The sequence below is a fragment of the Odontesthes bonariensis genome, chromosome 2 (genome assembly GCF_027942865.1).
Source record: "Odontesthes bonariensis isolate fOdoBon6 chromosome 2, fOdoBon6.hap1, whole genome shotgun sequence".
Lineage (NCBI taxonomy): Eukaryota > Metazoa > Chordata > Actinopteri > Atheriniformes > Atherinopsidae > Odontesthes > Odontesthes bonariensis.
This window is the reverse complement of record NC_134507.1, coordinates 21,485,202-21,501,708: the sequence shown is the minus strand read 5'-3', so window position 1 is coordinate 21,501,708 and position 16,507 is coordinate 21,485,202. Positions and strand designations below refer to the sequence as shown.

The following is a 16,507-nucleotide window of genomic DNA, read 5'->3' as shown; positions in this document are numbered from 1 at the left end:
TATCTGCATGCTTACGCTACACTTTTTGACTTTAAGTATGAAGCGTCACATAAGACAAGATGTTAAACTGCAATACCCCGCATTGGCCACTTGTTCGTAAACAAACCACAAGTTAAGACTCCAAATAATAACTACAAACCCCACATTTGTTTGAGTTTACGGAAGTGGAAGCGTCATCATCTGGTCGTCTCGTTTAGATATTCATGTTACACTACAGACACTTAGGGAGGGCGGTGACGTTGGTTCACAATGGGAACTCACAACACCGCCTTCGGAGCAAGCCGAATACTAAAACTAACACCACCTTCTTGATAACCGTTGTGACGCGCTGGATATGATGGCTGTTGTTATGTTAGTTGTATACAGCTTAACGTGTTTAGTGAGCAACTCAGAGTGATTTAACAGGTTCATATTTCAATGAAACCGTTGGATTCAGATGAAGAGGAAGCTGAGCAGCTGGGCGCTAAGCAAAAGGAGCTGAGGCGTAAGTTAACCCTTTATGATGCTACATTTGCTAACCTGCTTCTATGATCAACTACGGAAACATGCGTTAATCACCCAGCAGTATGAGCCAAGTTCACTTCAGCTGGGTGTCTTTAAAGGTTATGTCCCCCCCCAAAAAATGCTCCTAGAGCCCGTCCCTGTTGCCACTGAAGACACTGCTTTTACAGGAGTTAAAAACCATCTGATTTTAAGCATCTTACCATTTATATTCTTATACATTTAGAAAAAGCATATATTCACAGAAAAACAGCTTTTCCCCTAAATATATCCCCCATTAATAAATATTTGCCCTCCATGTTTTCTAACAGACATTTTTTAAATATTTCATTTTTAGTTGAGTATTTGAGTCGAATATTGGATGAATGAATGAATGAATGAATAAATATGTTCAATAAATGTTTATTTTTGTGTATATAAATTTCTATTCTCATTCTGAAGCCATGTTTGCAGGTCTGTTTCTCAAAGATTGCACCACCTTACTATAATATATACTATACTATAACATATGTTGCTTTATGAGCGAGGGATGTTTAAAACTTTGCACAAAATTACACAGAATTCTTTAAAGTCTCTTTTTTTATTTTCTGTTTTAAACTAAGATTACAATTAAATATGGCAAACCGAGTCTTGCAGACCAAGGACGTAGGTGTCCTCATTGGAAAACGAAGTAGGCTTTTGTAGCCCCTAAACTTGCTCGGTAATTTTGAAGAAAATTGCAAATTTAACACACCCACCGTGAAAGTGGCTGTAACATGATGAATAATTTTCCTATAGGTTTAAAGATTTCTTTGTAATACAAACACACACACACACACACACACACACACACACACAAAAAAAAACCCTTAAATTTAGCCAAACACAGAATAGCCCAGCTATTGATTGGTGCGTTTTTCCAACTGTGACATTTTAAATCGTCTTCTGTCATCACTGTCACCACAAAATAAAGGAAGCGAGAACAAAGCCCATTATGACATCTTCCAGTGTCTGGTATTATCAGTCCATGAACTCAAACCCTAAAGTTTTTAATTTATCACTGTATAAGGATAAGAAAACCCAGAATACATGCATGTGTTAGGAACTTGAACCAGAGTAGCTTTTTTTCCGTAAAAGAATGAATCAAAATGATTGAAACATTATCCAAGTTGCTGGTCTTCTGAACTAAGCTACTGTAGAATTCTTTGCTCTGATTTTTTATTTTTTTTGCACAGATCCCAACTAAATTGCTACAAGCGTTGAAATAAAGTGGCGTAAAAAATTGCTGTGTGTGTACTGATTTCAGAGCGGGCCAACCAGAGCATCCAGCAGCTGAGCAGCACTCTGGAGCCGCTGAGCCCCGATGACGAAGATGTCGGACGCAGTGATGGCAGTTTCTTCAGGACAGCGGCGGAAGACGACAATGCTGCGTGGAGTCAAAAGACACAGAGTGAAGCAGGTGATGCAAAGACACAGTCCTCAGAATCTTGTTTACAGACACCGCACAAAGTTGTAATGAAACAAGCCTTTTGCATGTGCTTTTTAGTTAATCAGCTGAAGAGCCTTTTGTTCAGGCAATGCAGAGAGATCCCCGCTCCTTTCTCTGCATCAGAGAGACCGTCTCCATCCAAGGTAGAGTGTGCACCTCTGCGTGGTAAACATTTCATTCATTAAATCTGTGGAAAGCTTAGTACTGATTAGGATAGGGATGCAATATTCATTATTTTATGAGTAAATCATCCCAGGTTTTACAATGTCGTCATTCATTGATGACATTTCTTCTGTCCCTGTTTAGAGAGGGCAGCAGGAGGACAGGTCCAGTTTGCCTGCCTTTCAAGATTTGGTCCCAATGGTTCACAACCAGTCGGAGTACATTCAACACCTGGAGGCTGAGGTCAAGTTCTGCAAGGTTTGTACACAAATGTGTTTGTGTTTGCTTTTTTTTTTTTTTTTTTCCGTTGAACTTTTCCATTTATGTGCCTTTAGGAGGAGCTGCAGGGATTGAAACAGCGGGTCAGAGTGGTGGTGGTAGAAAATGAAAAGCTGCACTCTGAGCTCAAATCCAAAGCTGTGAATGAATCTCTGAAAGATATCACACTCCCAAACTCCTCGGTAAGCTGTCTGAAAATGAGTTTTTTTTAAAGTTTGTGTCATATATGTGTATGCTTACCACAATGTGACCTTTACTATGAATTAAACATAACATATGATTATATCATTGTGATTTAAAAATCTATATATTTTTATGTTTCTATTCATATTTGTGACAGTCACTGAGGTTGCCTTTGTCCTGTATGTTAGTATGTTAGTTTATGTATGACAGTTATCTCCAGGGAAAGTAAGTTGGGAAGTCACTGAACACAGCATGCTTTTCAAAGAGGTGACAGGATTAAACTTACATAAGGGATGACGCTGGCATGTTTCAAAGAAAACAACCCCTGATGTTCTCTGATGGTTTCCTCAGGTGGATGACAACAGCCATATGGCATCGAATACAGGGCACAATGTGCTGCAGAGGGCAGAGCATAACTCATGGAAGAATGAACTGGTAAGGATGGTGGATCTGTTTCTCCTCTTTTCCAGTCTCATGTGGTTCTCAGCCCTCTCACCATTCAAATGATTTCCATAATTTATGTTGTGCGTATTCAAAGGGAGGCCAAAACATATCAGGCTATTTCACTCCTAAAGTTTGTAACATATTGAGAATCTATTAGAATAAATACAATATTCATAACAAAGTTTCTATTTAAGTCAAGTGAAATCAGTGTTTTTGTGTTTTGTTACCTTAGAATAAGCAGTTTATGTGTAGAGATGCTGCACGTCCTCTTTCATTTAGTCCACCAGCAGCAAACCCTTTTAGAATGAGGGGAAGATGACGGTTTTTTAAGTTGTGTGCAATCTTCAGTTTTGCCCCAGATGTCTTTAAAAGAATGCATGAAGTCCCAGATTGTTCATTTGCTCATTTACCCCACTGAAACTTTTCTATAGAAAACCGTAAACTGTAAAAGTCCCAATGTCATCCCAGGATTTTCCATTCCATCCCCGATACATAATGTGTCATATTTACATTCAGACGTTTGTGTTCACCAGGAACAGTTGAGAGGGATCTACCAGGCCCAAATTGAAAGCTTGGAGGCTCAGGTCATCTCTCTCAGGTCAGTGTAATACTCTAAACTATATAGCTGAAATGGCACCAGTAGACCAATACTTATCGTCTTTTCTCTGTTTCACCCCCCTTCTCTTTGGCCATTTCATATGTTTTGCTCATGTCAACAGAAAAGATCTGTCAGTCAGTCAGAAGGAGTGTGAGGAGGTGAAGGTTCGTCTGAGACACAGGGAGAAGCAGGCTGCAGATGCACTGAGGGCTGATGGAGCTCCTCGTGTGGCTGGATTGTGTCTGAAGTGTGCACAGCACGAAGCTGTGTTGGCTGAGACTCACACAAATCTGCATGTCCAGACTATTGACAGGCTCACAAAGTAGGTAGTAACACACGCACGCACACAAATATATTCTGCGTTCTTAAGTTTAGCAACAGATACTGCATTTTCTTCTCTGTTCCTTTGACAGGGAGCGTGATGAATTATTGGTGGCTCTGCGTGCGGTGAGAGCAAGCCAGCAAGAGGCACAGCAGAGAGAGTGGTCAGCCTGTCTCCAGGTCAAACAGGCTGTGGAGATGGCAGAAGAAGCTAATTTCAATAAAGCTAGGGTCAGAGAAACCTATATGCATAACTTTCCTGATGTGTTAACTCAAAATGCTTATTTGTGCTGGTTGCTCTTCTCTTCTAAAATAGTCCTCCTAAGCTGTCTGCTAAGATGGTTTTCTTCGCCTACCGTTGCCAAAAAAACCTTTTGTGTCTGTTTGCACGCAGGTGGAGGTGCAGTGTGAGCAGTTATCCAGGGAGCTGGCGCGACAGAGGGAGCAGCTAGACCGAGAGGCTCATGCCTTGCATGAGAGACTGGCTGAGGCCAGAGAAGAGGGCCGGGCTGAGGCCCACAAACAAAAAGAAGAGCTAACGCACACGGTGAGTCTCAGAAATATATCTAACAAATCAAAATATTGTTTACATGTGTAGCTCCAATCCTCAGTTCTGTTGAATCATTGAATCATGTATGTTTTTTGCATGGTGCTAATGATAAAATATTCAAGATTTATTGCAGCAACTGCACAGGGTGCAATGTATAATAGTTAAAAAAACATTTTTATTTTTATTAATATGCGTGTTCTGCATTAGGTATCCAGCCTCTCCCAGCGCGTGGCTGAGTTGGAAGGTCAGCTCGATCGAGCTCATAGAGACAAGAGTTCACTGACCAACCAGCTTGAGGACACTCTCAGCAAACTTACCAGTCAAGAGCAAGACAATACGAAGGTACATGAAGTACTTTGTGGAGGAAACCGACTGTAGTTAACTCTGAGCACAGCTAGCAAGGATTTTTTTTAACTGTAAGAAAATGCAGCTACATTACTGCAGTGAAAGCCCAGTATGAACATTTACTGCTAGTCCAGTGCTTGAAAAAGATTCAGCTGTACCCTTGTAGTATCAGAGGTAAAGAGGACTGTTGACACTCAGATACAGTCTGAACTGTCTACTTGTAATGCTTTTGTTATTCCACTGGATGGCAGCAAAGTATCACCAGTTTTACTATTCATTTTCACTCTTTTTGAATGGTGAATTAAACTTGAAGTTGTCGAACTGCATAGCCAGGCTTAGTTTGAGGATATTTAATTACATTTTTAATTATGTCTTATTCTCACATTAATGTCTTCATTAAGAAGGGCAAATAATTGTTCCCTTTCCAAACGAACCCACATTTAGATAATCTAAGTGAGCTGAAGCTTTGAAAAATTCTCATTAGAATTTCAGGATTCGATGATACAGATGGATGTGGATATTGGAAGACAATAAAAAGATGATCAAAAATCAGATAATGATTAGGCAATAGATTGGACCAAAGGACCAATGTGTTTTTAATCAGCTCTTACCATCTCTAGGTATGTGTTGAGCTGCGATATCAGCTCAGCCAGGCCAAACTGAAGAAAGATGAGGCAGAGAGAGAGCTCAGAGACCTCAACGCCAGGACCAGCAGACATATGGAAAAAGCTGCCCAGGTATGTCTGCATTCAACCCAAAGATTTTTTAGATTATATAAATTTTGTTTTTAAGTCTGCTACAGATTAATTAGCCTAGTTAATGATTTGTTAGGCAGTCAATTTGTCGAGTAGTCAAGGAAGCAAAACTGGTTCCAGTTTTATCTCATTTTATTTGTACACATAGTCAGGCTCTTTTTGGGGGGAAATTAATTAATAAACATTTTAAGTAAGAAAAGTATCCACACTTTTAGATGGTACAGAAACTATTTAGTACTCTACCTTATAGAAAATATGAATAACTCTGAAACTACTTGATTAAAAAATATTCTTGACCAACTGGAAGGGAATTATTTTCTATTTTTATATAGTTAAACTTAAAATAATTTTCTTGTCCCACTCAGTCTTTACATTACATTTTTTAATTATTTCATCTTTTTTTTTGTCTGACTGCATACGGTCGGTTGTTGTGAAAGATTTCCTCACCTCCGCTATCTTGTCTTCTTCCATCTCTGCGGGACAGGAAGTGGAAAGGCTGAGCTCAGAGCTGGTTGGCTGTCGGCAGCATCTGGAGGCGGTCCAAAAGGATGGGAGCCAATGGCAGGCCGAAGCCCTGAGCTTAGCAGAACAGCTGGCAAATGCCCAGCGCCAACTGCACCTCACCAGGTAGTACCTAATCCTATTATACATGCCACCACACTCACACATACACACGCACACATGCACACAGCGCTCCCCTCTGCCCAGCTCCTGCCCAGCTCAGCTCAGCCCAGTCCAGTCCAGTTCAGACCAGCACACCAACTGTACCGCACCAGGTAACGGCTAATCCTATTATACAAACCACACACACATAAACACACATGCGTGCCGCTGTGCCATGGTCCCAGTACCAACTGGACCTCACTAGGTCACCTCTAATCCTGTTAAGCATGCCACAGCATAATGCAATGCACACACACACACACACACACTGCCCGCTCTGTGCCACCAGGCCAGTGCCCAGCCCAGCAACAGCTCCAGCAGAGCCAAAATGGCGCTTGAGCCTTTTTTCTGTCCCTGGTGCACACACACACACACACACACACACACACACACACACACACACACACACACACACACACACACACACACAGACACAAAAACACAACAGCGCAGCTGATGGTCACTGGACAGCCTGGCCTCAGCGCCACCTGCCAGTGCCCTGCACCCGTCCTCACAGCAGGCACTACCGGCTCCCATCTATCTTCTGTCTTTTCTGTTTCTGTCTGTTTCTACAGCCTGCTTTTATAATTTCCTCTCCTCCCCTCATTCTTTTATATGTTTGTTTTACCCATTTCTTTTCAACCAACAGCTCTCCAGTTCAGCTCTACAGATATCCTTCCTTAACATCTTCTGAACCCTTAGCGATATTTTCTCTCTGTGAACCTCTCCTTCACAATCCCCTCTTTCCCCGTATTCTTCCCTCTTCTCCACTACTCATTCCTACCATCTCATTTCTTTCCTTCTGTCTCTCCTGTCATCCGCTGGCTGCTGTTCGACTCCACACCATTTTCTGCCAAGGCCATGCCAGCCCATGCCAGCCGCTCAGGGCACTCTCTCACCCCCGCTGCCCACAGTCGAGGTGTCTGAGATGGGCACAGATGTGGCGGCGATGCCCTGTGGCGCTGGAGGCTGCGGGATGCAAGTTAGTGTAATCTGTGCGTACTTACGTGTCTGTCAGCCTGGTAATATGCGTGTGTGAATGCGCGTGTCCATTGCTGCTTCTGGCACTGATCTGTGTTTAAGTGTGTTTGCCTGTCAGCTGGCCAGCGCTTACACACTGGCTACATGGCGGGCTGTCGTGTTTAAAGGATGAGGTGAGGGGTGCGTGTGTGTATTTTGCTGCCAGCTGTGGAGAATGACATGCATATTAATGTGACAACATGGTGACTTTGACCTGTATTGGAACAACCACTGGACTGAACCTTTTTACAATGTGTGGCTTTATGGGCAAGAGAGAGTTTAGAGGATTTATTTCGTTCTTAGATGCATGCTAGATGGTTGACAGCTGTTGACTTGGCTGACGATGTAGCCATTCCAACTGGATTTTGGTCATTTGGAGTTCAGGCTTCTTCTGACTAATGGGTTTTTCTTTAGTTCCTTTAGTTTTCACTTTTTCAATAAGACGTACATGTTACTCTGCAGCTCAGTTTTCAAAGGCAGCATGACCATATTATCATTTAGAGAAACCGGAAAGCACAGATAAAACCATCATGTAAATTATAAATCCACACAGTGTTCAGTGTGAAAGAACATTTAAATAGTTACAGAAAGTCTTTTAAAGTGCAGTGCACCTGTGTTTGTGTGAGACTCAAGCGTTGTTAGCCTTTTCTGTATTAAGAAGATAATTTTGCCTTGTGTCAGTTCATAAAGTTCATGCAAAGTCCACCACTGACTTGGATGCACAAACAGCCCAAACTGTAAAATCCCTCCATACTCAGTCTGGATACATGGCTTCATGTGTGCACGTGCATGTGCAAACCGATTGTCTATAGTCTATAATAGTCGAGTCTATAATACACATGCTACCTTTTTGGTCCACTGCACTGACTTGTAACAGGTCTACATTACAGGTGTGGATAACAGCTATTCTCCAGCAAAACAAGTGACCATGTAGTTTTCTTCTCCTCGTCTTCTTGGTGAAGTATGTTCTCTTTCTGAAGGTCGAGCAGACGTAGGAACTGTGAATTGCCTTTTAGGAGAAAAATCTCATACATTCAGTCTAGATTTTTCTTAGAGAGGAGATCATCTCCAAATTAAAGTAAGGCTTCATAAATAATTACTTTAATGTGGTTTTTGCTTAAGTCATACTTGAGATCAAAATAATATTTCTGTGAATAATTTTGTGAATTAGGCCCGGATCAGAGAGCAACATTACATATAAAGGATATGTTGTTTATACACACACATGCACTTATGCATGTGTAGACACACAGCACAAGGCCTTCCCAAGCCCGTGTTCTCTTCCCATGTAAGTGCCTAACCCTCTGTTACTCTAACCTGAACAAAACTGTAATCTCAATAGTAAAAACTAAAATTTCAAACAACCCCTTGGGAGTCTCCAAGCCACCAAAAAGTTCTCATCAATGTTGTTTCAAGCAAAAGTGTGTCCTTGCAAAGAGTGACATGTAGACACACATGGCATGTACACAACCTTTATCCCTCCTCAGGCCACCACTGTGGAGTATTTATTTATTTTTTTACCGTGACTTGTTTTCCCATTTTCATTTCCTCAATTCTTGTACTCTTTTTGCTATTTCAAAGCAAAACAAATATACTTCAAATGATTATCCCTCCCTTTCTGTCCATCTGGGGGCCTGTGGGGGTCATGTAGGGGTACGTGGACTTCATTCGCTGTCACGCCCTCTCTTGTTGTTCACTACAGAGCCATGCATGAGTCTTTGTAGCTGCAGTGGGCTGGTTTGCGGAGCTTTGTGTTCATGTGTGTTACAGAGTAAGAGAGGAGAGGGAAGTCCACCGTCGCGAAGCTGGAAGGCGTTTGTATGACCAGCCATCGAAAGGCATCTCTTTGATTTTCTCTTTGCAACTTCCTCGCTCCCTTCTTTCATGCTGTCCTCCACTCATGGCCTAAATGATCACAGCTCGCCTTCAAACAGGGGACATGAGGCTCAGGCATTTGTTTGATTTCTGACAGCCTACCTTCCTTCCTGATAAACACATACTGTACACTGACCTGGAAACACACACACACACACACACACACACACATATATACACGGACGAACACATTTGTTTGTACAACTGCATTTTTGCAAACATGCACACTGATACGCACATCAATCGAACCCACATGTCTGTTCACGCATAAACAAAGACAGGCGCTCACACACACATACACACACGCAGATGCAGGCACGCATCCGGGGGTCCCATGGCGGCTGGTGCGCTGCGCTGTGCTCCAGGATTGGATCATCAGCCAGCTGTGAGTTGGACAGCACAGGATCTGTCCTAATCCCCGCCACTCTGTTCACACCGCCTCACATACCCACACACACTCACTCCAGTCCCAGCCCCAGCCCAGCAGAGGGCTTTACTAAGTTTGTTTTGTTTGTTTGCTCCCCTCTTTCTTTACTTTCTTTCTTTTCTTCTTTCCTTGTCTCCATCCGGCCTCATCTCTCCGCACGTTGTGTTCACACATCCCAAAAGGCCGTAGAGAAAAGTGCCCAGCATAACTTCCGCCTCAAACCACGGCAGATAGAAACTAGTGGATAGGTGTGTGTGTGTGTGTGTTTGCATGTGTTAGTGTATCCATGGTTAGTCGAGACCTGTGTGCTTGCTTTGCGTTGGATGAGTTGAATGTCTGTGTGGCCCAAAATATTCCACCAGTTTTGTTATACCCATGAAATCGGACATCCATGTTAATGAGGGTGAATGCTCAGAGATGTAGATGGAGCTGAGGCCCCCTGAGTGAGTGAGTTTAGCAGTCATTTTCTCACCTAGAACTGTTGATTTTGGATTCCTGGAAAGAAAATGTCTGAACATGTCCGCTGATATAATCTGATTCATGGCTTGATGTGATGAACAGTTGTAAACTGAACTTTTGAGCTTCAAAATGCTCTGGTAGATGATCGGAGCTGGAGGCAGAGAAGCTGCTAGATGGATCAGTTGTGCCAGATCTAGGTGTGCGTAACCATCTACGTGACTTTACTTCTAACAACAACAAAACATCTTAACAGTTTGGGACACATTGATTAAAAATATAAGTACTCAGAATTGTGCCCAGGGCACCATATATCTCTGAGGTCGTGGCATCCAAAGTATTTGCTTGTGAACACAAAATGGGGAAGGAGGCATAAGCTTGAGCAGGCCTTAAGGTTAAATTACGCCTTATACGTGTTCTGTTCTGTAAGGAATATTATTGGGAGGCTGTGAAGAATACTAGCAACAAAACACTATTTATGGCCAAACTATTTATGGCTCACTGAGGGTAAAACAGCCTCGGGTAGAAGGTAGAACACCACCTTTCTGAGGCTTTTTTTCCATGTAAAATCGTTGTTGTCAGTAGACTTAAAGTGCCTCCTCCAACATTTATTGAGAACCATGAAAATGTTTATGAGGCACATGTGGAAAACTGCAAGGTTACTCAGGAAAACGAGGCATTCTTTGCAAGGAGAACTTCCCTTTGTACCTCCACGTAATGAAGGAGTGTTGGGACTCGGAGACGGCTTGGCCATGTCTCTGGTGGAGATCGTTGCAGTCATCAGAAATCTTGGCAGTGGTGAGTTGGGGGTGGTTTAAATTGGAAAGGACAAAATGAACAAACTTGACACTGTTCCTTTGAAATGAAAGAAGCCTGTTGAATTGGCAGAGGCATGGGATGAAAATGCCTTCCTGTGGAGATATTCATGGCCACTCAGATAGGTGGCATCAAATGCAGTGGATTGGCTTCTCCCACCTAAGCAAGAACAACAGGCTGATTGTACTATGTAGTATTTAATCATAAAATAGCCATTTAGATAGTTTTTGACATGATTTTCATGCATGTGTCATCCCCATACCTCATTGTAGGTTGTTTTCCCCAGATTGGCCAAACAAGAAGAGATGAGGTGTCAGAGGGATGCATAAAATGGGGCAAGTATTTAAAACCTGACACAGATAGACTTCTGGTGTTTTAAGGCGACACTCTTCTTTCTGTGACCCTGAAATCAGGAGATGAACGCTCAGAGGCAGTTGGGTAGATAGACGAAGCTTGTGACCGTCCGCTCCGCCTCTCATATACAAAGTTCCCAGAACTCTATTAAACATGTCACGCTGCTGCTCTCTCTGTACCTCTACCTAGTTCTCATTTTTCTCCCCTTGGTTATAACTCGTGATGGCAAGGTCTGGAAAGGCGGTGAACAGAACTGTGTGTGTGTGTGCGAGGGCGGAGAAGTGTAAATGAGCAAGGTGAGGCAGCAGATGCCGCGTCCCGCCAGAGGCTCGCTTTGAGCAGCGAGTGAAATCTGGGCGCGACAAAACTGCTGCAAACCAACTCGGCAGGAGGCACTTGTCCAATCACGGCCCGGAATAAAAGGGCCGGGGCGCCACGCAGGCTGCAGTCGCTCAGGAGAGGTGGGGGCCATAATGAACCTTCAAGCGTTGCCAGCGAGAGCTCACACACTTGAGCACAGCATCGCTCTTTCTACCTGGCATTAACACTGTCTAACCACTGTCACCACACACACACGCACGTGCAATCTGTCTGCAGCAACTGCGTGTTTGCGCACATGCTCGAAGTGATGTACGTTGACTTGTTTGTGAGTGTGCAGTTAGACGAGTTTGTGGGCAGGTCTTTGAGGGAATGCTATGTGTTGATACCTTTGGGCTGCACCTGTGTCTGTGAAGTTTGATGTGTGTGTCTCTGTGTGACGGCAGCGGGGCAGTGCCAGGTATGAGGCGTTCTGTGTATGTGTGTGTTTGTGTGTGCTTGTCTGGTCGGTGGCCATGTTGTTGGGTAGCAGATGGCACCATGGTTGGCAGGGGAGGGGCTGCTTAGCACAACTAATCAGACAGTTACGGATAGGGCAGCTGGGAGGGCCGTCGGCCAGCCGTGCATGCGTGTGTGTGTGTGTGTGTACCACACAGTGCCATGATGTTGACAGTGGTGGGCCCGTTGGCCTGGTGACGAGACCTTGCCGCGTTCTTCTCTCCTCGCTGTAGGAGTGCCCTCTCTGCCATCCTGCCTCCTCACCTCCCTCTCTTTCAGTCTTTCTGTGTCTCTCTGAGTCTGTTGAGTCCTATTTGTCTCTTTTTAATCTTTCTTTTCATTTCTTTGACTCCAAGTCACCTTGTGTTACTCTGACAGTCTGTTCTCTGCTGCATCTTTCTCTGGCTATTAATTCTAGATTAATTTGTGGTCATTTAGTTTAAGGGATTAAAACGGCCTTTTGCTCAAGCTGAGATGTCTCATACGAACAAATATGTACTGTCGAAGCCATAATGATCTTAGGAAATCAGCACTAAACTTTTAAAAGTGTGGTCTCTCCAGCAGGAACATTATTCTTGCTTTGATACAGATTGACCCAAATTAAGCAGGTCAGTGTCTGTGTGCTTATTAAATACTGGACAACAACACAACAAATCCTGGATGCTTTGTGCTGCAACTCTTGATCAAATGTACCATCTCACTGTTTTGGTATTTACATGCTTTTGCTTTTTATTATTGTCTTGCTTCCACTCCATTTTAGTGTGTCTAATGGTAAAGAAAAGAACCCTGATGGTTTGAGTAGGTCTAGATCAAGGCTAGTTCTAATGACATCATCACAGCCATTCAATTTGTTTACAGTTCTTATACCAATAAATGTTCTTTGTCTGTTCATTTTATAACATTAAAGCAAAAGCCTGCTGAAAAAATAACAATACAGCCATTTTTTATAAATAAAAACTGTCTGTTTAGGGTTTAAGAAATTAAATTAGAGGGGCGCATCATGATGATGTCATTTAGAAAGCGTCAACTCTATCAGACGGTTAAAAACCATAGAAAGTTAGTTTCACGCAGCTGTTTTTTTTACAGGTGAATGGAGAATGTGTATGATGTACGTACAATATCTTGAATAATGGGGATTATACAATTATATAGTTACTGCAGGGCTGGTTCTCAGCACGACACCTTTAGACTGTATAAGCTCATTTAACTCTGTTTGACACTGACGCATTTTTTCATTTTTACAGAGTAGTCTATTTTCTTTGGAAATTCTCATGTGTACAGGCACTCTATTCATTTGTGGTTCTCTGCAGCTTGTTTATTGGAAAGATGATTCTTAGAGATGATGTTTCCTTCAGGAAAGAAGATACAATTTAGACTTTTATTATGAGCACACTGGTTAAAACCGAGCATGTGCACGCATTTTACATGTTCCTGTCCAACAACTCTGTTTACTTTCGATAAAGACATAGTTCCTGCTGTTATACTTGCAGTTGTCTATACGAATTCAGTTTGCTGGTGACGTCTGTGGCGTCTTGTCTTATGCTAACTGAATTTATTGGAAAAGCTTCCTTATGTGTTGCCAGGAGCTACTCACACAAATATTTTGGCCAATATTGAGATCATAATTATTTAAAAACAGTTTCATTGTGTCAGTCTGAAATGATCTAAAGATGCCTCAGCGTGGCAGTAAGTGAGTTCAGGCTCGCTGGGAAGGCCAAAAACACAGCACCGGAAATTCAAGTGTGTCAGATAAAATAACTAATTCAGAACATCATCATGCAGTGGATTGCAGAGAAATACTTGTTTTATTCCAACTGTCTTTTCCAGGGAATGAATGATACCTTATCCTTATATAAGCCTGCCTTCCTGAGGAATAAAATCTATGAACTTCTTATGTCACAGTAGTCTAAGTGTCGATCCTATAAATTCAGAAGAGCAGTCTCACAATATTATAAGTGTGAAGATTATTAAGCAGAGCTGTAATCTGTCCATCCTGCGGGGCTGGGAACAGATAGAATAGACAGATCGCTGACTGTGAGACCTCAGGCAAGATGGAGGCAAATCTGTCGGCTACAACTGTTGTCACCCCAGCCAAGTGTGCCCAGGGACACTGGCCTACATACACACACTACTGCTGGAGGACAGAACGAAAGGGAGAGCACCAGCCCTCTGCCATCCATCCACCATTCACTCTTCACCTGACTCTATGTTCATCTCTTGCCTTCACTTTTATATAGTACACATGCAATGCCGCTCCTTAACAATATAATATGTTTATGCTCAAATTGTACATGGTGAGGGGTTTTCCTGAGTTGGAGACGAGTTAACCAATCGTTTCCCACATTTTAGAGGCTTGTAATGCATGTGATTGTGTTTGGCATTCTGTGTTTGTGGATCTTAAAGCAAATAATTATTAGTGTGGAGATGTGTGTGTCATCTGGTCAACTTCATGCCTTCACACACCCCTGCTGAGTGGGAGGCAGCATCAGTGGCTCTCCACAGTGCCCACTGCCCAGTAGGCACAGCTTTCATCCAACATGACAGAACCTCCTCCTCCTTTTCCCTCATTCCTCTCTTTCAACGCTGTCTCTTTCCAACCCGATTGATCCCTCCTTTTAGCTTTTCATCCTTGTCATTTTTATCCATCATATAGCTGCTCTTTGCTCACTTCTTTTTTTCTCTCTTGCCTTTAACCCTGGTTTTTATCTGTGTTTCCCTTTGCGGGCACAGCAGTGCCAGGCCTCTTAGGTTGCGGTCCAGTTTTCCCATCAGGAGATTGTACCAGGAGTTTATCACAAAGAGGCGCAAAGGACAGAAGATTTATAAGATTGGAGCAAGGTAACAGCTGAGTGAAAAATGATCTGGAATAGTCAGTAAAAGGGATAGGAAGAGAGGGGTGAAGAATTAGGATATCACTGATTAATTCTCCTTCAGACTCCTCCACAGATCCAGGATTTCTGCAGCAGAGCTGCTTTATTTCTGCAGTGAAAAACATCATTTGAGGTTTTGTGGCACCTAAAATAAACCTTTTAACATTATTGGAGAATGATTCATTGTTGATTTAATTTTCTTTCTTGGAATTATTACCATAAGAAGTCCTAGAATGAACCCACAGGATGATTTTTAACAGTAAAACAACTTCATATTTGCTTAGTAAAGATTTGCAAATGATTTATCCCTCTATATGTAATTGGAAATGGTAGAAAGCAGCATTTTAGATGATGAAACTAAGATATTTTTTTCCTTTTAATGAATGCTCATATTTTGATCGTTTAAAAAAAAAAGTAGATATGGTAAATGAAAGACTGGAAAAGTTTCTTGAGATTATATTGGACTATTTTTGTTCCACTTATTTTTATAGTCACGTAAAACAAGTGACAGAAACTAAATTTAACCCACAAAACTTTAAACAAATAAGGCTGTTTTTGACAGACAGCTCTGCTAAGACGTATTTACACTCCATGATTTTTATTCCCATGATGAGTGTTGCATTACCAGTTGGTCATTTACAGGTGGCACAAAACTTAAGACAAATGAATCACTTTCATCCCATCGTCATAATATTCTTTTTTTTTTTTTTTAAGTATTTTTTGGGGATTTTTATGCCTTTAATGATAGGACAGTGTGAGAGAGACAGGAAGCAGGGGGCAGAGAAATGGGTAAGACACGCAGCAAAGAACCGGGGCCAGCTGCATCGAGGACTAAGCCTCTGTACATGGGGCAGCTGCTTAACCCGCTACGCCACCGACCACCCCCGTCATAATATTCTTGAAAAATATAACAACTTGAGGATTTGTCAGAACACAGTCCATAGGCCAGCATCCATCATGGTTAGGGGCTGCGTTAGTGTACATGACGTACAGATTTCACATCTGTGAAGGCACCATTAATGCCTAACAATGTGTTCAGGTTTTGGAGCAGCATATGCTGCCATCCAGTTGTCTTTTTCAAGGAATGCTTGGTTTATTTCAGCCACACAGTGCAGAACCACGTAAAAGAGTCAGAAAGCTAAACTGGCCCGCCTATGGTCCCGACCCTTTGACCCACTGAAAACATGTAGCACTTTTTAAAACAAAAAAAAATAAATGTGACAGTGGAGGAGCTGCTCGGCCGCTAAAATCCCACATCAAGCAACAATTCATAAACATTTAACTTTCAAACTGCAGTTGGTCTCCACGGTTTCCAAAACCTTCAAGAGTTTTGATCAAAGACGTGAAGATGCTGTAAACATACGCCTCCCCCAACTGTTGAAAAAGATGCTGCTTCTTTTAAAAACAATAAGATTCTCAGTTTCTGCACTTGAGACATGATCAGCACAACTAATTAAAACAAGCGGCCTAGAAGATGTTGGCAGGAATGATGTTAGGAGGTAAGATTCACTGAGGATAACTTGGGTGGGTTAACAGGTGCCTCCCTTCTAGTTTGGCTTCAGGATGTCATGTTGTGTTAAGGGAGGACCCAGGTGCAGACACGG

General features: G+C 42.4%; 1 protein-coding gene across 2 annotated transcripts in view; it reads left to right on the top strand.

Annotated features, from left to right (window-relative positions):
- The first annotated feature begins 328 nt into the window (after window positions 1-328).
- The window catches only part of sdccag8 (SHH signaling and ciliogenesis regulator sdccag8), a 43,308-nt gene continuing 27,129 nt past the window's right edge, over window positions 329-16,507 (top strand). Inside the window, exons 1-14 of one of the 2 annotated variants that reach the window (XM_075478922.1) lie at window positions 329-484; window positions 1,787-1,939; window positions 2,027-2,112; window positions 2,276-2,389; window positions 2,467-2,592; window positions 2,945-3,028; window positions 3,571-3,635; window positions 3,757-3,957; window positions 4,049-4,187; window positions 4,351-4,503; window positions 4,714-4,848; window positions 5,472-5,588; window positions 6,091-6,233; window positions 7,128-7,251. In XM_075478922.1, the coding sequence (XP_075335037.1) occupies window positions 418-484; window positions 1,787-1,939; window positions 2,027-2,112; window positions 2,276-2,389; window positions 2,467-2,592; window positions 2,945-3,028; window positions 3,571-3,635; window positions 3,757-3,957; window positions 4,049-4,187; window positions 4,351-4,503; window positions 4,714-4,848; window positions 5,472-5,588; window positions 6,091-6,233; window positions 7,128-7,251 (1,707 nt within the window). In that variant the 5' untranslated portion in view covers window positions 329-417. The remainder of the gene's footprint in view (window positions 485-1,786; window positions 1,940-2,026; window positions 2,113-2,275; window positions 2,390-2,466; window positions 2,593-2,944; window positions 3,029-3,570; window positions 3,636-3,756; window positions 3,958-4,048; window positions 4,188-4,350; window positions 4,504-4,713; window positions 4,849-5,471; window positions 5,589-6,090; window positions 6,234-7,127; window positions 7,252-16,507) is intronic. The other variant, XM_075478913.1, reaches the window with a different exon arrangement.